General features: G+C 35.6%; 1 protein-coding gene across 18 annotated transcripts in view; it reads right to left on the bottom strand.

The window, feature by feature from the left end:
* The window catches only part of ADGRL2 (adhesion G protein-coupled receptor L2), a 653,944-nt gene that overhangs the window by 62,514 nt on the left and 568,972 nt on the right, over positions 1 to 22,458 (bottom strand). For all 18 annotated transcript variants that reach the window (XM_058658496.1, XM_058658506.1, XM_058658538.1 and 15 more), the window contains one exon: positions 21,087 to 21,300. In XM_058658496.1, the coding sequence (XP_058514479.1) occupies positions 21,087 to 21,300 (214 nt within the window). The remainder of the gene's footprint in view (positions 1 to 21,086; positions 21,301 to 22,458) is intronic.

Genomic DNA, 22,458 nt, shown 5'->3' with positions numbered 1-22,458 from the left:
TCTATATTTAACCTCTGACTGTTTTTACTAGTCACTCAACTCTAGAGTGGCATGAGTGTCTCCTTCAGAGAGATCACAGTACACCTTGCAAATGATGTCCAGGGAATAACTGGGACATAATTCATGATTTAACACTATCTAGAACAAAAATGGACAAGTACATTATCACTTCATCCCTAATTCTAAACAGCAACTTCTTAAATTCTTTTAACCATAATTTTAAAACTCTTCAAATTTGGCAATGAAAAGACAAAGGCTTAACTAATATTTTCAACAATCCAGTAAAAACACTATCACAAATATTCACTTACATGCTATTTCTCTGTAAGTATTGGTTACAGCTTTTGGACTACGATATTCAACCCTTGTTCCTCTACTACAGTAACATAACAAATGCTTTAACATTATCAGTTCAGATATCAGAATAAAGTCTTATTTCTAACATAAACATTCATGAAATTTGTCTTACGCATAAAACTAACCAACCACAGAACAGAAAAAACCAGAATCCTGCTTTAGATAAAGGACATAAACCGGTTTAAATGAGGACAATTCCATAATTTATACATTATCTTAAAAACCCTTTGATTTTCCTATCTTAAATGGGCTTGGGGGAGAGGGGTGGAAAGGATTCATTCTAAGAAGAAATTCAAATGATCCTATCTACAACTGAAGAAAAAATAACTAATAATTTTGGAGATTAAGAGTTATTTAATTTCCTGCCTGAACACAAATATCGAATATTTGATTAACAAAATTAGAATGTGCTCAAGAAAAATGTATAATTAATAAATAGGCATTTTATAAAGGTGTATTATTATATTAGTTTGCCTATTAGTATACAGAAATCATCTAGAAAATATCACACACAGTTTAATAGTATTTTTTCCAAATCTGGAACACAGTGTTTCATTACTAATAAAATATTTATGTTCCTTTTCCTTAACCTTTTAAAACTGTAAGTGAAAGAAGACCCAGAGCACACATTTCCAATAATCTGAGAATAAACTGTAATGGAAAACAATACAGCATGTCGGTCAACTCTATAGAGGCAGTCATTTGCTAACTGGGAAAATCAGAGTTGAAAAAGTCAGATGTCTACAATTAGAAAGAATTGCTCTTTGAAGTTCCAGCTTAGCTGTTTACCTTAATTGTGAGACCAAAAGCAAAGTATTAAATCTTTGCACTTTAGTTTTCTCATTTGTGAAATGCAGTATCTTCTTTAGAAGTTTATTGGTAAAGTCAAATGAGATAATGCAGACAAACTCAGCATAATGCCTAAAACAAAACACCCCAACAAACATATCCACAGTAACAGTCTCTTCTGTAAGATGGACATAGGTGTGTAAACCTGAAATCAGATCTTTTATACTTTTGCATTGTACGTATTATTTTTTTTCCCCCTGTATACAGCTTTAAAGGCACAACTTTAAAAATAGGCCCAACCATTTACGCAAACAGGCTTCCATTCCAACTCTAATCTGGATCTTTGGTACAATGCCCAACAAATTGTTCTTATTTCTGTTTTTGTTATCTTATGCTCATTTTTTACACTCTACACCAAGTGAAAAGTATGGAGATGAGATTCCATGTGTAATCTATCGTGAGGTGTGTTTTAATCAACAGTTTTGTTCTGCTGATTAAGCAGGAGCTTCTGTTTTGGCAAGATAACAGTTTCTCCAGTCATGCTCCAAAAACCATTGGGCATCTTCATCAGATCATCAGATATGCTACAGTAAACCTTTGGCGAATTTTCTCTTCTCCCTTAAATTACTTCCTCACTGTCCCATCATTCCCTGTCACCAGTGGCACAGCATTATTATTGCGGCTCCCCTGAAACCTGAACTAGAGCTATGTCTCCAGGCCATAGGATGCCATTTTCAATTGAAGCTTCTACTTGAAAATATAAATTAAGAAAATTTCATTATCTCCTGCCAGGGGCCATTATTCACCACAGTTCTATGGAAGATTAAAAATGCAAAGTTCCACCAACTGGAAGAAATACTACAGTATTCAACAGAGAAGCTTGGTAAACCATGACAGAAATAAAAAAATTTGAGTTTCCTTACATTCGAAATCATCCCTTAGACTTAGTCCAATTCTTTACTGATTGTGTATGCTCAATGAAGGCAGCTTCAGTTACGTGCTTCTTTTAGTGACTTTTTTTTTAACTTCAGTAACAAAATACTAACAATAATAGGTCTACTGCTTTCTCCGCAGAGCTATCTTCTGCCTTAATCACAGGTGCTCAATTTTTGGAGATGAATAAATGTTTGTAAAGTGATTCCCCACTTCAAAATGCTATGCATAACCAAAATACTCACAGAAATATCCTAAAAAGGCTACATCACACGCACAGGTGAACTACATAATCTAATTTAGCATGTACAACTGAACGGAATTGAAAGGATATTCATCCTTAGCCTCAATTATTAAATTAAAAATGGTATCTCAACAACTCAATTTTACTCTATTCAAGTACACAAGTTAAAAAATTGCAGAACCTCCCCACAAAACAGAGGGTAACACTCAAGAGAAAAGAAACAATGAAGACTCACTAGCATATTTTTGCTGGAGATGATCAGATGCCTGGCACCTAATAATTCAGAAAGTATTTCTGAATGAATGAAATAATGATGAATGGTTAACCTGGCTATGTCTGCTCATAAATACACATGGTTAAAAAAAATAAACTTTGGACATCTAATTCACTTTCCTTAACCTACAGCTGATTTTTAGAAACTCAGTCAACATTTGAATGTTATTTTGTATCCTTACAAAGACAGATCATCTATTTAAAGGGAGGGAGGAAAAGAAGATCTTCGTTTCCAAACACTCCCAGACCTAGAAAAAACTTCTCCAACCACAGCAGACAATGTTAGGATATGTAAGCTCCAAGGCAAACAGATCTGCCCAAAGCATTTGAAGGAATTGAGAGGGATACAAAGATGTTATGCTGAGACAATAAAGGTTACAACCATCTTCACACACGCAAGAGATAGACAAATGTTAAAGCAAATCACTGTATTATTTTTAAATTTCACAAAGAGAATTATTTTTAGCACGTAAACTCTCCTTCTGTAGCACTAAGGAAACTGGGTGCTGCTTTCTTTAGATATTTATTAATGACGATTTGTGGGCTTAACTAATTGCTAGGTAAGCATGACATTAGGAAGCTAAATGGTATGCAATTAATATGGCAAAAAGGGGTGTTATATAGTAATGTTCCCATCTGTCACATAACTATGTGCTGGTAATTTAATAATTAGGGTAGTCAAGGATTTCTAACAATCATACAACATTTAATTGTTCAGAAAGATATAATCCATGTGTTAAAGAAAACGTATTCAAGTATTTTGAAATTGTTATTGAAGCAAAATTACTATCATAAATTATCTGGTATAATCTACTTGAATATTGGTATTTTCATAAATACATTCCTCAGAAAAAAAAGATACACTTTCTATCAATAGTCCTACGTACTGGTGTTTTCAAAAGCTTTTAATCTAAAAGCACAACTGATTAAATCTTTGAAATTGTTTAGAAAAAAATAGGAAATTCAGCTAAATCAAGTAATTATAGAAAAAAACAAAATCTTTGTACAATCAATACATAAGTAATCTACCAGAAAAACCCAAAAGAAAGAAGACAAATAAATATCAGTTAGCCCACGGAACGTGCTTAAAAAAAAAGGAAGGAAGGAAGGAAGAAAACAAAGAAAAAAGAAAAAGCTTGACAGTAAAAGTTTGTGTAAGTTTAAAGGTTTACAAGGTTGTCGTTCTATTTTTCAGGTGTTGGAAACAGTAATAACTTTAAAATGATACCCTCTATAATCATTTTTCATCTTTTTGCATCCAGAAAAATACTGTATCAGTAATTTTAACTTCAGGTATGCATACTTTAATATTTATTGTTAATTTGCATCTTACAAACCCCAAAATTTATTTTAAAATTCCACATTAATTACTAAAATAAGCATTTGGAAATGGCAATGATTTACTAAAAACAAGTTTCTGTGTCTTACAAACCTTTGAAATTTCTTGCAGTTTTACTCGACCTTGCAAAGTATGCTTGACTCATTGAGAGCCTTATTAATCGAATACAAAACCTCTTGTTTGCAGAAACGCACATTCAACATAAATGTGCGTGCTTTTATTAGCAAAAATAAGCAGTATTTATTTGCAAAGCATACCACTGAATCTCTCTTTCACACAGAGTCATGAAGTCTTGCTATTTAATGAAAATGATCAGGTAATTTAGGTGCAGATAAAAACTCCAAAATTTTGAAATGCTCAAAAAAATACTACACTTCTGTGTCCAGGCTTTCAAGAACTCAACTTTTTAATTCGAAGAAATATTAAAACCTATGTCAATTAAGAGCAATTATTTATAAAAATGTTAACCTACTACAGTTTGCACTTGGAGAAACTATCACATTTTTAACAAGGGAAATGGGAAATCGCTATGGGATGCCCTAGTTAGATTAAATTAGCAAGAAACTTGTTACCTTACTCTATAAAAGACACAGCGTAATAAGACATGACCTTGCAGAGCCTGGCAGCCAATCTGTGCTGCTTTTGCTTCCTAGAACTCATGCTAATTATCTGCAGAGTTACAGACCCTTTCGTCGTGGGTTATTTTTCTTCAAATTGTGAGGGGATTTGGGTTTCTAAATATTTAATTAGTTTTGTTATAATAGGAGAATTGTTGTACATGCCAAGCATTTCGATTTCCATACTCTACTCCTTCTAATTATCCTCAGATTTAGAGTGGTCATCCTGAATCTTTTCTGTTTGTAATTATTTACTTCTTAAAGATCATTCAGTGAAGAAATATTTTCACCCTTATGGCTCTTCTTTTCCACAAATGGCTTTTCTGGTCCGTTAATTACCAGTTCAGAGGATTAGAGCTTAAAATAATTTAAAAGAACCTGCAACTAAAAGCAGTTTTACAGGGCAAAAGTGAGTAAATGAGATTTGTGTTGTTATTTTCAATTCACCTTAAAGATTACTCATTTGGCTTGGATGTGATTTCGATAAACAGGAAAATTACACCAGAAAAACTTTTCTTCTGACTCCCAAGTTATCTGATGGAGCATCACCTGGTCAGTATTATAAACCCTCGAATATAAAAATTCTATCTAATTGCTAGCCAATATTAATTTCCACTTTCACAGACCTCACTTTGATTACAGCATAGTTTCAAATGTTAAGTAACATCACATTGCAAGTAAATGCCATCAGACTTTCAGAAGCATTAGTTTTCAAACAAAATAATATCTGCAAAAGTTAAGAGAACAACTCTGTGTTTTTTAAAATAAAATGATTCCATATTTTTTTGAGGCAAGAAACCAGTCACTGCCCAAATGAGTTCAATTTTTTCTGATTTTTAAGCACTGTATTTTTCCATCAAATTTTTTTAAGTAAATATACTTTCCTTACTGTTTTTATTTTAAGATAAAGCTTTTTCCTCATGTAAATCCTAATATATTTTGGGTATCAGATACCTGCTATAGTTTACAAATCAATGCACAGGAACACCTTACATATGGAAACTATGAATGTCTAATATTATACTGATAAGCAGTGAATTAACACAGCTTTGTTGGGGAGTAGGGAAGGGAATTATGCTTCTCTAAAGGATCGACAAAAGTGGAAACTATCATTCTGAAAACAAAGTGCTATGATATTATTTGGAAATCTATGAATTATTTTCCATTAACTATCTCAATTTATAACCCACAGAAACCATGCTAATTATGCTTCCTTATGTTGCTTTGTTCGAACCGAGGAAGAATTCACCTTATTGTCTACATATTGAGCTTTATCTTCATGGTCAAATTATGTCTCAGCTCTCCGGGAAGTATTACATAAATATTTTGTTCTAATAGATGTAATATTCCTTCCATTCAAAAGGAAATTTGCAACAATATGCTAATAAATCTGAGCATAAATTATATTAGCATCAAATAGAACAGTACCAAATTAGCATTCCATTTTGTCAAGGAAACCATGTCTTAAAAAACAGACAAAAAAGCAAATAACAACAAAAAAGCCTTGCTTGACTTCAGTGGATTAGAAACGGAGATGAAAAAGGGCCTGGAATTATGGCAGCTGAAATTTTGCTCCAAACCATTCAGATCCTCCCTTTGTGTGTTTCCCCCCTACAGTTTACTCACCTTGCAACCCAAGTGTTTATCTAGGAAAATCTGCTTAAAGATCACTGACTTAATATAACCCTTCATCAACACAGGTTCGAAACTAAGGCTTATAGGTTCTGAATTAGCAAAACTATGCCCAGAATAATTAATGATTCAGAAAAACCTCGCTTTCTCTCCCAAGCAGTTCGCTAGCATTTGCATCCACCTCCACAAGCCCAATCTGGTACTGTTTTCTGCAAAGACATCAGAGAATGGTAGGAAATCTGACCCAGGGGTGATGACTCCTGTGTCCCACATCAGCAGGCTGGGTTCAATACCTAATTCTGGCTCCTGATTCAGTTTCCTGCTAATGCAGGCTCCGGGATGCAACAATGATGGCTTCAAGTGATTGGGTTCCTGCCACCCAGTGAGAGTCTGGGTTGAATTCCAGGTCACTGAGGACATATGGAGAATAAGCCAGTGGATAAGAGTTCCATTTAAAAAAAAAATATGTAAATAATTTTTAAACATTTAGTTGAAAGGCAAAGTTTTAGAGAGTGAGAGATTTCCATCTACTGGTCAGCCCCCTAAAGACAGGCTCTAGCCCAGGTCAAAGTCAGAAGCCCAGGCCTCCCTCCATGTCTCCCACGTGGCTGGCAGGGGCGCAAGCACTGGGTCATCTTTTGTTGTTTTCCTAGACGAATAGCAGAGAGCTGGATTGGAGGCAGAACAACTGTGATCTGAACCAGCATTCATGAAAGATATCAGGATTTCACGTTGTGGCTTAACCCATTACATGACACCGCTGGCTCCAAGTAAATAATTTTTTAAAAGAAATCACAAAAGTAATCTTTTCCATGAAACTTCTGAGACTCTTGTTATCTGTGTAACCTGCAACAGCTAGCACAGCAGTGAGTGAAACTCACTGAATACTTCTGAAGTGAGATTTTGCAGAAATTACTATCTATACTTTGAACTATTTCTTCCTTAAGAAGAAGATCCATCTCAAGGACTTCGAGTCTCTAAGGTAGAAAGTCATTAGAGCTGAAGCTATCAGATCGCTAGTCTGAGTAACTACGGTTTTGCACACGCCAGTGTTGCCTTAATGCAAGCTTAAAGGTAGCAACCCCTTTTCTGTCTCAGGGAACCACACACACATGCAAGAAGCATAAGGTAAGCAAGTGGTAAAGACAGCCAATACATCCTCTGCTGCACAAGGGGCATTAAATTATTGTCTGATTACCCAAACTGGAGATGATCTTTCTTTCTTTCCCTATAGCAGTAATGGTCTATATAATTAATTTTGAAATTAATCACATTTTGGATTCATAGCAACTCTTTCATCATTTGCATTTTAGCTGCTATAAAATTCAGCTAGCATGTTGCAAGTGTTAGTGCTGAACCCTTCATTATATCTGATCTCATACAATGACTTCCAGTTGCTCCTTGAACCTTGATCTTACCTCTGTTAAAATGTTGCTAACTTGTGTTTTTCAGTTCATCTAAATGTTCAATCTTATTTTCAGCATGTATTCCCTGAATAAATACTTTCTAAGCTGGAATTCTCACTCTTCTGTATTTCACTGATGTATTTCAATGAAGGCGCAAATTCAAAATGTCTTATGGTAGATTCTAGTTGTCATTTCATTAATAAAAATTGCTGATATCTTATATATTTATTTGGCTATTTATCCTGCAAATGAGAAACAGAAAGGCCAGAAGGAAACACAGACTTGTAGGAAAATTACAAGAAACTGAGCGGGTTTAGAAGGCCAAAAGCGATCTTAATAGTCATAATCTGAATATAAATGATCAAATTCATCAGAGATGGATACTTTGTAGTTCAATACTCAAATTTAATGGAGTCTAACCTGACTGATAAATACATGACAAATTTCTCTGGCTTATTTCTGATAAATCAGAACTAATCTTTAATCATGACAAAATATTCATAATCTAATCCTTTTACCAAACTGACTACCACTGCAGGAGTCTCATGTGTTTGCACAATTAAAAACCCCATGTTAGCTGTATATAATAAAGCATTACATTTGATGCAAATCCTTCTCTATTGAAATAGGTGCCAAGCTGACAGCAGGAAGCAGCTGATAAGAAAGCAACAAGGCGCTGCTGATGGCATTCTTGATAACTGAACACCAACTCATAAGCATTCAGTCGCCAGCCTATTACCCAAAGAGCTCTTCTAAAAAAAAAAAAGCAGATTAAAGGAAGTGTGTTTTTGTTGCATTTCAGCCACAAAGGCAAGGAAATCTTTAAATGCATCAATGGATGGGCAGATGGATGGATGGAGAGATGATCAGACAGATGCAGGAGGAATGGGGGAGGGAGAGCTCCAGGGAGGGCAGGTTTGGTAATTCTGTATCCACCTGTGAGTCTGATACTAGAGAAAGTGGTAGAAGACACTGTTCCTATATCCTGGGAACAGAAACACCTGCATTTCTAGAACCACAATGGTACGCTGCACAACACATTCAAATAATATCTATGCAAAAGGAATACTAACAAGTGGATATGAAACTGTGTGTATTAGTGTTCTTTGCTATAAAGATAGTAAATTCTTATTGTTTCCGTTATACGAAAAGTCTCAAACCTTACTGCTGTATTCTGTGTGCTTACAATGTAAGTTAAAAATAATTTTTAAGAAATACTGCAAGGCTTTGAGAAAAAAGAAAGAACAAAATATCTCCTTAGCCAACGTGCAAGAAGAAAATTCACATGCCTAAACAGCAGAAAGCAGACCAAGATGCTCCGTGTTATACACAGTATGAAATGAAAGGGTGAGGACAGATGGATCCATCCATCATTTTCCCCACATACAGTGCATTACCCCAGATCAGACCTTTGCTTAACACGTTCTCTCCACCCATTTCTGGAAATCTGTTGCAGTGTAAAAGAAATTCGGCATCATAGTGATTTCTGCACATCTCCTTTTCTTTACCAGATTACAATAGCTTTGAAGAGTGAATGACAATTTGAAGAAGCTCTGAACCACACACAGTGTGTAACACTGTGTCTTATTCAAAAATTTATTACTCCATAAACATCAGCCTACGCTCTTGGAAATATATATTCTCATCGATTGTTTATAAATAACTTTAGAGTATCTGGCATGTTAGTTTGCACATCACGGAACTCATTAATCACTGAGTAGCATAAATCAGTTAACAAAAACCAAAGATTTCGGAATCCAAGCCAGTCCCATAATCATGACAAAAACAAATAAGAAATTTTCCAAGTTCATACAAATTGTACAAATGATTTATATACTTTTTAAAATTTCAATGAAGACAGAGGTTTCTGTCCATATAATGCTAGCATGAACTTCCTCTGGGTAGTTTTTCTGAGAGGCATTGTTTATAGGAACTATAAAATGCTAGCCTCAAGTGCTTTAAATATCACAATCCCACGTGTAGCCTTGGGAGTACAGGGCGGTGTGTTATGAAGCGGCAAACACGATGCTCTTCTAAAAGCTAACATGCACTTGTATGCCACAGATCTAAACAGGGTAGACACACTAAATAATGAATGACTACAAGAAACATGTCTCATGACTGAAGATGAAAAGCACACTATACATGTTCATATTGTGCACATCAAAATGTATTAACTAATTTTCAGACTACTTGTGTGTGATGAAAGTTGTGACTAAACACAATCTTAACTTAATAAACAGGTGTCTGAGGTGGCATACTTAACAGTTAATAACTTCTTTTGCCAAAAGTTCAGAATATTTAAAACCATATGCTTAAACATAATATCACATATTTTATATTACAAATTATGCTCAACTTACTGAGTCTGATATGCTAATATTAAGAAAAAGAAACACTAGAAATCTTGCTAGTGCTCTTATCTTTGACCCTTAAACTTTTCCATTTCAGCAACCTCATTAATGTCAAAATGCTATTAGAATGTCTGCCCAACATTTAAATCTCTACAGCTTGGGCTAGGCAAAATCTTCTGGGCTCAATCAGGAATACTTCTTTTAGTATTCAGCCCCAAATCTTAATAGTCACAGAAAAGTTAGAAATAATTTTATTTATTATAAAAGGAAGACAACAAAGAAAACTGTTAGTATGCATAAGTCATTTTTAGGTTTGACTTGCATGATTGTTATTATTTTGCTTTCAAACTGATAGTTGTTACACCTATGAGTCCTAAAGTGCTGTCATATTTAACCAATACCACTAATAAGACTTAGTTTTAGTAGTCAGCACCTACACCATTCCTTGGTCAGGTGACATAGGAAGCACCACTTGGGGCCAGAACAAAAGACTCACTAGTAGTCCTTTTAGAACTGCCAACCACAAATAAATAAATAAATAAATAAATAAATAAATAAATAAATAAATAAATAAATAAATAAATAAAAGCAGGTGTGGGTGGTTTAAAAAGAAACAGACCTTCAAGGAGGCAGTTGTGAAGTGGACAGGGGCAGAGAGGAAAGAGGAAGCAGAAGGCCTAGGAGAGCAAGCCGGTGGGCACTGGCACTGATGGAAAGCTGCCACGGAGAAAGCTGGAATACTCTTCTTCCTGTGGCAGGTGCACAGAATCAGGTCTATGAGCCCATCCTAGGCCACTCCTTGGGCAGCTGCAGAGAGACCGATGCTACAAGGGAGTAATACAACCACTCCAACAGAACACAGGGAAGGGGGTTTTATCAACTGTTTCCAAAGACAGCACTACTATTCATTTTCAGTTTTTATTCCATTTTATCTTCGTGTACACATTGATATGTCAATTCTGTTTACTAAGTGATATTCAGTGGGTTTCCTATAGAGCAATGAACCTTAACAGGCAGCTTTTAATTGGCCCACATAGGAAACCGCATTACTATTAATTCCACAGCTACAGCATAAAATAAAACCATTGCTTCTCCAACTCCAGAGCAATTAGACCTCTCGGCTATTTGGCTAACTCTACTTCATGATACCCAATGCAGTTAATTATATTTTTTGATGTTAATAGTCTCTGTCAGTTTCAAGCATAACTTCTCTTTGATGAATATTTAAATTATATTTGAATAAAAAATAATCTTAGTTACATTTCATATTCAGTAATCATTGCAGCTTAATAAAGGTCTACTCGTCAAGGGTTGAAATAAATGGCCATGTACACATAAATGTCTCAAGTCAACTGATCAAAAAATGTATTTGTGGCAATCATTATTATGCCTAACATACTTATTTATACACATTTTAAAGCAACAACTCACAATTAAGATTTCAAGTTACTTATAACATTTTTATCATATATATTGAATTTCATAAATTAGCAACAAGAACACTACAGGACCAAGTCATGAGATAACTGTGTATAGGGGACAAAATACTATCAAATTATATAATGTGCTAAAATAAAAATTAGGATACACTCCTGTCTCTTCTTGCTGTATTGTTTTGGACATGTGCTTAGAACAGTAAGAGAAAAGCTCTGATTTACCAAAAGATCTTTTGAAGATACATCTTTCTAAATTCACTAGTGAAGAAAAATAACCAACAGTTTTTTCCCCCACACGAAAGCCATAATCAGGAGTTGGAGGTGAGTAAAATTTTTGAAAATGAAAGGTCAGGGGGGTAGTAGGAGCAGGATAAAAGACCATTAATAAAACATTTCAAATTTATTTTATTTTACATCTAGATTTTATACTCATTCAGATTAAAACAAGTACTCAAAATAAACTTTGAAAATAGGCAATTCCAGCTAAAAATTTTACTGAATGAATAAATGTTCTGTTAGCCTAATTAAAACTTATTAATGAATTTTTAAGTTATTTGGTTATTTAATTGAGGGGGGAGGAGAGAGAGAATGATATCCCATCTGCTGGTTCACTCCCCAAATGCCAAATATTTAGGGTGAACAATAAAACCCAATCCATATCTTCTACCTACGTGGGCAAAACCCTGACCGAGCTGCCAGTCCTCTCCCCCAAGAACCTGGAACTGGAGCAGAGCCAGGAGTCAAATCCAGGTATTGAGACACATGGAAAAGTGGCTTAACTATCAGCCCAAAACACCTACCCCCAACTTCTGAATTTTTTTTAAAGATTTATTTATTTTTATTACAAAGACAGATATACAGAGAGGAGGAGAGACAGAGAGGAAGATCTTCCGTCCAATGATTCGCTCCCCAAGTGACCACAACGGCCGGTGCTGCGCTGATCTGGAGCCGAGAACCTGGAACCTCTTCCGGGTCTCCCACGTGGGTGCAGGATCCCAAAGCTTTGGACTGTCCTCGACTGCTTTCCCAGGCCACAAGCAGGGAGCTGGATGGGAAGTGGAGCTGCTGGGATTAGAACCAGTGCCCATATGGGATCCCGGGGCGTTCAAGGTGAGGACTTTAGCCGCTAGGCCATGCTGCCAGGCCCCCTAACTTCTGAATTTTAAAATCTTTAGCCTCTTAGTCTCTTATCCTAATTCCAAAATCTTTCAAATACAAAGAGGATGTGCCAAAAAGACACAAGGAAATGTCCTGCAATATGTACATCAACCTAAGAAACTTCAGTGAAACACTAGGCTGATCATTCCACAAATAATTTAGTTAGTAGCCATAGATTCAAGATGCATGGACATCTAAAGCTTGTGAAAATTAAGGATTCTCCTTTTAAAAGTATAGGAGCTACTACAGAAGCCAGTAGCAAAAGGAATAGTTATTTACAGGGGGAAACCACAGAAAACATATTTTTAAAAGTCAACAAATAACCATGACCAATAAAGTCAAGAAAACTAAAGTAACACTTTAATTGCCTGGAATTCCTTTCTACTAATTTTTAAATCCATAGTTTATGGCCATTTCTTCATATTTTTATAGTACTTTTCTTTTTCATTTGGCTTTCTTCTAGAAAGGATGATCAGTTCTTTTTTTTTAATTTGTGATGTTTGGGATACATACACTATGTGACTAGACTGCCACATGTGCATACTGCCTGCACTGCTCCAGCCCGTGTCTCACAAACACTGACATTAGGAGAAATTCTGTATTAAATTAAACTTACTTCAAGAGGTGGAAAGTTGGGTTTTTAATTTTAAGTGTAACACTTAAATATGTGCTACAGTCACTTATTCCCCCAAAGACTACAAAGAAGACTGCTGTTTTGATTAGATAGCTGAGAGCCAAATGCCCTATTACTGTGTCACACAGTTAGTGACCAGAAGAACTGTTCACAGGCCAGTGTTTATACATTATGAACATTAATTTTGTTCTAATACCAACTTATCTCAAGTGCCATATGATACAGTCAAACTGCAAGATGATACCTGGCTTTGCACATTTATGTTACGATTTGGTAAGGTAGTATAAAGAATCAAATGAGCATTTCTAAGGGTAATTTCCTCACAAAATAGCTAGTAATAACTGAAATGTTCACAAATATCTGCAAATCATATGCAATTCCTCCACTAAACACAGACTGAATTTAGCACCAACTGAACTTTCACTCAACAGGATCTACTACTCAAGCCAATTTAAATAGAACCAACTCCTGTTTCAGATGCTACCTCCAAGTTACAGGTAGAACATTTGAGTTCTAAAACCATATATTTCTTGATCAAATGTGACAGGCAAAGTAACACTACAATATTAGTTATACAGAACATTTACTAGGTTTACATGACAACAACAAATATTAAATCAGATTTTATCTAGAAACACTTCAAAGAGAATTATCACTTCTAAAACTAAAGTAGGACAACTAATGAGACTCTCTAACTACATTGCTATATTATATAACCAAATGCAACAAATCTTATTTGTTTGAAAGGGAGACACAAAAAGAAAGACACACACAGCAAGAATTGCTATTCACTGAAATATTCTTCAAATTCCCACGACAGCCAGCGCTGGGCCAGGCTGAACCCAGAAACCCTGAACTCAATCCACATTCTGACTCGGGGCTGAGACACAACTTTCCCAGGGCAGAGCAGGGCCAGGCCTTCAATAGTCACTCTGAAAACCCAGGCGTTACAACGGCCAAATGCCCCATACTGTATTTTTAAAGAAAATACGTAAAAAAGTGGAAAGAATCAATCTTTTTAAGTTGACAAGAGATTATATGTTGAATTACATTTCAGTTGTATTCACTGGTTTGTTAACTTTTAGGAAGAGTGGACAGAAAAAGTCAAATCCAAAGCAAAAACAGTGACTAAATCTTGACCTAAAAGTCAGGCATACAAATGATTTCTATTCTCTATGACGCATGCATTTTCTATTCAGAGTGTAACATTGTAAAAGTGTGACTGCACATCTCAAATTTCTGGACTATTTGTACCAAATCCAAAAGCAGATACAAATGAAAAATAAAGCACTTAGGGACCAATGTACTCAAATGGGTAAATAAAAATAGCTGTAAGTAGATCTAGGTTCAGGAATCTATATTCTCAATACTTTTTGCACAATGTACAAAGTAAAATACTGCTATTTGTGGTCTTCTTTGCTGTTGTGCTGCTAGTAGGGTCTAAATTTGCAATTTCATTATGCATGAAAAATTAATGAGGCCACAACAAATGGTAGTTTAAATTATTATTACACAAATTAATATCAAATTCTTTCCTTTCTTCATTCAATAAGATTAGTCAAGGGAATATATTAAGAATGATCCTGACTCACAACTGCTTTCTTAGAAAGCAACCAAAGTCAGGGGAAGCAGATGGTTAGGCTGTCGGTTAAGACGTCTGTGTCCTGTATCAGCTCTGGTTCCAAACTAAAGCAGTAATGATGCTTGCTGCCTGCTAAGGCGGCAATGATGGCTCAAGAACTGGGTGCCTGGTATACAGATAACACATGCACAGACTTTGTTCTCCTGGAATAACTCTATGAACCCATCTACAGCACTCAACCTTCAAGCAAGAAAAAAACATGGGATAGTCTCCAAGGCAGTGATAATCACTATGAAAAGATCACTATGACTGCATTGAGATTTCTACATCTAATGAAATGTCCATATTCATTTTTATTGATTCTATTTCTGTTTCTGAACTTTCAAGTTTGGTTTCAAAAAGAAGTTAAATTTTCAAATTAAAAACTAAAGAAAAATCACCAAACTTAAGATAAATCATAGATTTGTGGGCTTGGCATGGTAGACTAGCTGCTGAAGTCCTTATGTTGAAAGCGCCAGATCCCGTTCTTATGCTGGTAACCCCACTTCCCATCCAGCTCCCTGCCTGTGGCCTGGAAAAACAGAGGAAGATGACCCAAAGCCTTGAGACCCTGCACAGGAAAAGGCTCCTGGCTCCTGGCTTCGGATCAGCTATCTCCAGCTTTTGTGGTTACCTGGGGTGTGAACCAGTGAATGGAAAATTTTCCTGTCTTTCTCTCCTCCTCTCTATATATTTGCCATTCCAATAGAAATAAATAACTCTTTTAAAAATAGCTTTGCTTTTAAAAACTTCCTTTATCTTCACCCTAACTGTATCTGTTCAAAAAACAAACAGAAGAAACAACACACTTTTAAAGTATTACTCAATACTCTAAATCCCACTGAAAGGTTTCAGGGAATACTGACAACTGGTAATGTAGCATCCTTAGAGAAAATGACCATGCCTTTTTATGACCACTGGACATTTTTATATATTCACATGTACATATATGTAAAACCCCATGCACCTTAACAGAACATGCCAACTAAAATGAGTAATACATATATGTACTCCTAGGCTTCATTAACTAATCAGAGAATTGTTTCACTAATTTTCCTTATAGTTTTTTTTTAATATAACAACGAGAAATAGTGGACCCTATAGGGCAGATTTTTTGATGTAACATTTCTTTCTCATTCACTTGATAAGCAGAGTTGTAAAGGATATTTAGATGTTTTGCAAGCCATTTTATCATTTATTAGTCTTTCTTGCACACAGAATGCAAATGTTTAATATGGTTAAAATTTATTACTGCCAATAGACTTTCTTTCCTATAACAAGTACTTTGGTTTAAGTGCTCATCAGTAAGTGACATGCAAAGTCTGTGTCAAATTAGATATGCCAATTAGAGCTTCAATGGTTTTTTATTACCATACTAAAGTTCAAGAATCTATACTAGGAACCCTCAAACACTTGGTCTAAGAATTGCACTTATAATTTTAGCTAGCTGTCTTGAAACAATTCTGTCAAGCGTAAACTAGTGGTACATTAGTCAACTAAAAGAAATAACTCAAATACATTGCATACCGATGATGGGTTAGTGGCATCTGAGTTACTCTTATTTTTGTACAAATATATTTCATCCTTGTGAACAAATGCTTGATAAGGCCTGACAACACAGATGCATAAAAGCACCTGGGAAAAACAACATAAAGGTAAGAACGCAATTTCTCAGAAATAGCAGGCTTAGAACTTACGATGTGAGTATGTGCACTGAATCAATACACTAAGCACAAGGAGCGTGCCCTACACTTCTGAGTATTACAATAAGGCAACAATAGGATACATCAACTTTCAGCCTACTATGAAATATCAAGTCCACCGACAGGGGAAAGAGAGCTAAATTCTTCCTCTGAAAATCATCAATAAGAGAGACACATGAAGATCTCAGAAAGATAAAGTAAGTGTTAGTTGTAAAGAAGGATTGGAAAACAACTATCAGTTCCCTAAATTTAAAAGCTCTTCCAAATTGCTCTAAATAGAATACAAAGCTTTTTTTTAATATAAACATAGAACGATCAATATAAAGGTTGAAAAGGTTCTGTGTCAAGCAGAGTACACACAAAGTCTGCCAGGGAACACTGATACACAGTGAATGCATTTTAATGGATTTTCCTGGTTAAATTCTAAGCCAATTCTAGCATTCACCCTCACAGATTTGATACAGAGTTGTGTGTTTTTAGGTGTTTCCTTTACTCAAGTATTATACACAAAATTCCTAATATTTTTTAAAATAACAGAAATGTGTAATAAAACCTAGAGAAAAGAACTGAAACTCAAATTTATTTAAGAATAAATCTTCAAGCCGCTAAGACATTCATTAAAGAATGAAATTCTTAGATGTGAACAGCTGAAGTTTCAACATCTGTGGCAAACAACTTAACCCTTTTCTAAAGACTCACCAAGTAAAAGAGGGTCATCATATTGCCATTTCCTCCCAATGATACTCTAAAAATAGGTGAGATTACACATCCAGCAGCCTGAGCAAAGCATACTGATTATGACAGCTGATTCCCTAAATGTTGGAGTTTAAATACGATGAGCCCCAAATTCCTTGCTGTATTAAAAAAGAAGCTGGAGGAGTAAGTATATAGCCTCAAAATTAAGACACTGGACTTCTGTATCAGGGAACTCTGGTTCCACATCTGGCGCCAACTCCTAACTCCAGGCAATAATGACGGTCAAGTAATAAGTTCTTGCTACCTATATTGGAAGACTTACATAGTGTTCCAGGCTCCTGGCTTTAACCTGGTCTACCTGTTCCTGGCTTTTTTGGTTGTGGTTTTGTTTCTTTGGGTCTTTTTGTTTGTTTGTTGTGGGTTTATTTTTTTTTTGGTGGGGGGGTCATTTGGTAGTTTTGGTGAGTGAGCACATGGAAGAACTGTTTCTGTTAATCAAATAGGTAACAATATTTTTTTAAAAAATTACAGAATAGGGCCTGGCTTAATTGGCTAATCCTCCTCTTGTAGGAAGCAGGATCCCATATGGATACCATTTCATGTCCCAGATGCTCCACTTTCCATTCAGCTCCCTGCTTGCGCCTGGGAAAGCATAGCAGGTTGGCTCAAAGCCTTGGGACTCTGAATGTGCATGGAAGATGTAGAAGATACTCCTGCCTCCGGGTCAGCTCAGCTCCGGCCATTCCTGCCATTTGTGTGAACCAGTAGATGGAAGATCTTTCTTTTTCTCTAATTCTGCCTTTTCAATAAAAATAAATAAATCTTTAAGAAAAATAAAATAAATTACAGAAATAAAAGTATGTTATACGTGTGGAAGGAAAGAGAAACATTTTGAATAAAAACATAAATAATTGGGCCAGCGAAAAAATGTTAAAAAAATAATATGCAATACGAATCCACTCGAAAAATCCTATGTTCCAAAAACAGGGAATTGCTGCACAAGAAAACTCTGTATGGTATATCAGAGTTACAAGTAACCACCACTTCGGTGCCTCAGTCTATAGCTAAAGTCTAATTAAGATGCCAGAAGTACTACAATTCCAAAAGATAAAGAAAGTTGTCCAGTAAAGTGCTATGCCCAATACAGATGATCCCAAGCGTACGATGGTTTAATTTGCAATTTTCAAATTTATGACGGTGCAAAAGTAACAGTCACTTAAGCAAAATCTACATTTTGCGTTTTCATTTCTTCCCAGGCTAGCAATCTGTAGCGGGATTCATTCTAAAGGCGCTGGGCAACAGAGCTTGCGCCCAGTTATGTGAGGACATGGGTAAAGAACTGACACAGCATACTATTAGCACACTAATATCATTAAGCTAGGATATTCAGTGGGTTGATTTATTAAATAATATTTTTAAAATTAAAACATAATCAACATGTGATAGATTAATAAGATAAACTCCATCATAAGTTGTGGAACATCTGTATTATTTGTTTTATAATTAATGAATTAGTGATTGATAGGAAAATTAAATGGCTTAAGTTCAACAAAGTAGAAATGATCAGACATTACATTTCAACCCATGAAATCAGTGTCCTGTTGCACCTGACCACATACAAAACTCACTGTGATCGTTTTGAAGTTGATGAGGTCCAGTTTTCTAATGATCCATAATACCTCTATTCAAACTCCAGCTCAAACATGGATGCTGCATTTTATACTATCCTGAACTTGAATTATATTTGTTAGAAATACTTTTTTTAACCAAAATCTAAATTTTAAAAACAAAATCTGCTTCTTGCCATATCTTGAAAACCATTTTAAGTAACACAAAGAATAATAAATGGGAAAGGATTGGTATGACTTGATGAAGAGTATGTTTATGCTCTCTGTATCCTATTTATGCTAACTGTGCACTGTTGAAGGTGACATAAATTCCAATTAGTATTCAAAAATAAACTTTCCATCTTGCCTTAATATGCTTGTTACACTGATGGCCCTTCTCAAATACTTCTCTCATTAGGTGAATCATGACTTAGTAAAGCTTAATCTGCTATAAAATAGTCACAAATTGATTAATTTGTTAAAAGCATCTTACTTACAGCACTCTGAAGGGAAAAAAAGGGAACATTTTTACCTGAAGTATTAAATGGACATTATCTGATAAAGGACTGTTAATCAAAATACACAAATAATTTTTAAAACTTACAGTAAGAAAGCAATGTGATTAAACAAATGGTCTAAGACTGAACAGACACATCTCCACAAAAGATATGCAAATGACAATAAGTGTAAGGATGTTGAAAACTGAATGGCATTAAAAAAACTGTAAATTAACATGATGCCACAACACTCCATTTAGGATGGCTAAAGTGCAAATACTGGCAACATTAAATGCTGACATTAGTATGAACAATAGGGAATCACACTCATTGTTGTTGGGAAAGTAAAATGCCACAGCTTGCCAGTTTCTTACAAAATTAAGCAGATCTCTACCATATATTCCAGCAATCATACTCTTGGTATTTATTCAAATGAACTGAATGACCACAAAAAATCTGTACACAAATGCTTAAAGCAGCTTAACAACTGCCAAAGCTCAGAAGTGACCAAGATAGGGCCCGGTGTGATAGCTTAGTGGTTAAAGTCCTCGCCTTGAATGCACCGGGATCTCATATGGGAACCAGTTCTAATCCCAGAGACTCCACTTCCCATCCAGCTCCCTGCCTGTGGCCTGGGAAAATAGTCGAGGAAGTTCAAAAGCCTTGGGACCCTGCACCAAGCGTGGGAGACCTGGAAGAAGCTCCTGGCTCCTGGCTTCGGATTGACTTAGCTCCAGCCTTTCCTGCCATTTGGGGAGCGAACCATTGGATGGAAGATCTTCCTGTCTCTCCTCCACTCTGTATATCTGACTTTCTGATAAAAATAAATACATCTTTAAAAAAAAAAAGAAGTGGGCAAGATGCCTTTCAACAGGTGAATGCACAAATAAACCCGGTATGTGAAGTTAACGGAGTATTATTGAAGAATGACGCAGAAAAGATTAAAAAAGAAAGCAACCATCAATCCAAGAAGAGTCGAGGAAGGAACTTGAGTATGTATTACTAAATGAACCAAATCACTTGTTAAAGCTAGATATGTGTGGTTTCAATAAAAATGAAATTCAAAAAAAGGCAAAACAATGGAGTCATTACAATGCTTAGTGGATGCAGGACATCACTGGGATGAGGGTGGTGGACAAAGCACAGAGGACTGTTAGCTATCCTGTATGCTCCTAAACAGTGGGTGCATGTCATCATGCATTTGTCAAAACCCACAGAATGTACAGCATCAAGAGTGAGATGTACTGCCAACAACGGAACTAATAATGACCGTCAACAGGTTTGGAGTGTTAACAAAGTGCCACGGTGATGTGAGAAGCCAGCAAGCCGGGTTATTTACGTAAAGGAATGGGAGTTATATGAGAAGCCTCCGACCTCCTGTTCAATTTTGCTGGGCAGAAAAACTGCTTCGAAAATACACCTCATAACTTACAAGAAGTTAAAGAGCCATTACTGCCAAAGAACTTGACATTTGAACACACTTGATATTATAGAAAATATTTTAAATGGCTGAAACCCTTGAAAGCAGTATGTTTAAAATACTAATGTTCTTACTTATAATATGTAAAACAAGGTATTACATGTTCATTGCGCTTTGTGTCACCTCTATTGAAGGGATGTGCACACTTAATGTCATTGAACACAACAGAAAGCAAAACATCCAAAAAAAATCAACTCTGTTTTATACATAAGCTAGTCTATCAGTTGTATTCATCCACTTTGGGATTATAGAGATTTTATGAGCCTGGATTTAGTAGCTAAAAACAGGACATTAATATATGAACACTTACCTTTGAGTCATGATTTTGAAGGCATCTGGGAGGTAGCAGTCTGTATTCTCCATCTGAAAGGGATCAGCATCACAAATCTTGTCATCTGTCCGACCGTAGTTAGCGCTTTCGATCATGATGACATCACTGCCTGGACATCGAAGATCTATAGAATAACCTTCACAGGATAATTCTCGTCTAACTAAGCCAAACGGTAAAGCTGCTCTGCTGAAACCTTTAAAGAAAAAAAGAAAAGGAACATATTTAACTCATTTTTGCAATTCACTTTGTAAGACTAGACTTTTACATTTTAACCATTTTCCAAGTAGAGGTCTCACAAAGTAGATACAAAGAATAAAAGCAGGGAAAGCCAAGAATTGTAGAGAAGTATCTTTGCAAAGAAGAGCCTTGCTTTGCCAGTGTGCTACCTCTGGGTTATCATACTGAAAATTAGTTTCAGCTGATTTAGCTCTCTCACGTTTCACCACCTATAGCTTCTATTGCAAAGGACTAATAATGCTGTCAGTAATTTTTCTTATGGTTATCCTTTTCATTATTTTGAATTAGATGAGTTATATCTGCATATTCCTTTCTTAGAAAAAAAACACTGACACTCAGAAATAGAAGAAACTATGCCAAGTTACAACCATCTCAGCTGACCAGTAGAATTGTGGCCAGCTCAAGGCAAGGTCTAAATGTTTCTCTGTGTCCTCACTGCATGATGCTTTTCAGTAATTCAATGAAACATGTGGACAAAAATGAATGTTCTAAGATGTAAGCCATCCACCAGAAGGGTTACTGATTCCCACATTTTTTGTGATTTAGAAAATCAGCAATTCCAAAACTTGGCTGAACTATCAGTTCTATGGAAAAAATCCAAAGGCGCAATTGGATTGTAGAGAAAAGAAAAACACATGATTTGAAACACAGAGTTCTTCAAGATACAATAGCCAAATGCAACTTCAGTTAAGTTTCACTAGGATGGTTTACAGAATTGTGAAAGCACTGAAAGTATGTAGAGAGGTATCACATTAAAGGAATATAGAAACTGACGTGGACAAGTTGCCAACAAGCTAAGCTTCCAGAAGAGGGCTCTTTGTCAGGCTCATAACTGAAGTATGTGCTTTCTGCATCTGCTCCTTCCCTGATCATATATTACGTTACCTATCCAAACAATCATGGTTAAATTGGTATTTTATGTTATGGTTACAACTTAAAATAATTTCTATGGCGTGGGTAATCAACAGTCATTTCTGTGAAAAAAAAAGTTGTACAGATTTTTAAGCAAGTGACGTAAAACAAAATTTTGCGATGTAAACTATTTTAAATGGAATAGTGATTTGTGTTTCTAATTCCATAATAAAATAAGTAATATTAGTGGTGTCAGCAATAT

The sequence above is a fragment of the Ochotona princeps genome, chromosome 2, assembly GCF_030435755.1.
Source record: "Ochotona princeps isolate mOchPri1 chromosome 2, mOchPri1.hap1, whole genome shotgun sequence".
NCBI classification, from domain to species: Eukaryota; Metazoa; Chordata; class Mammalia; order Lagomorpha; family Ochotonidae; genus Ochotona; species Ochotona princeps.
Note: the sequence above shows the minus strand (reverse complement) of the source record. Positions and strands in the feature narration are given on the sequence as shown.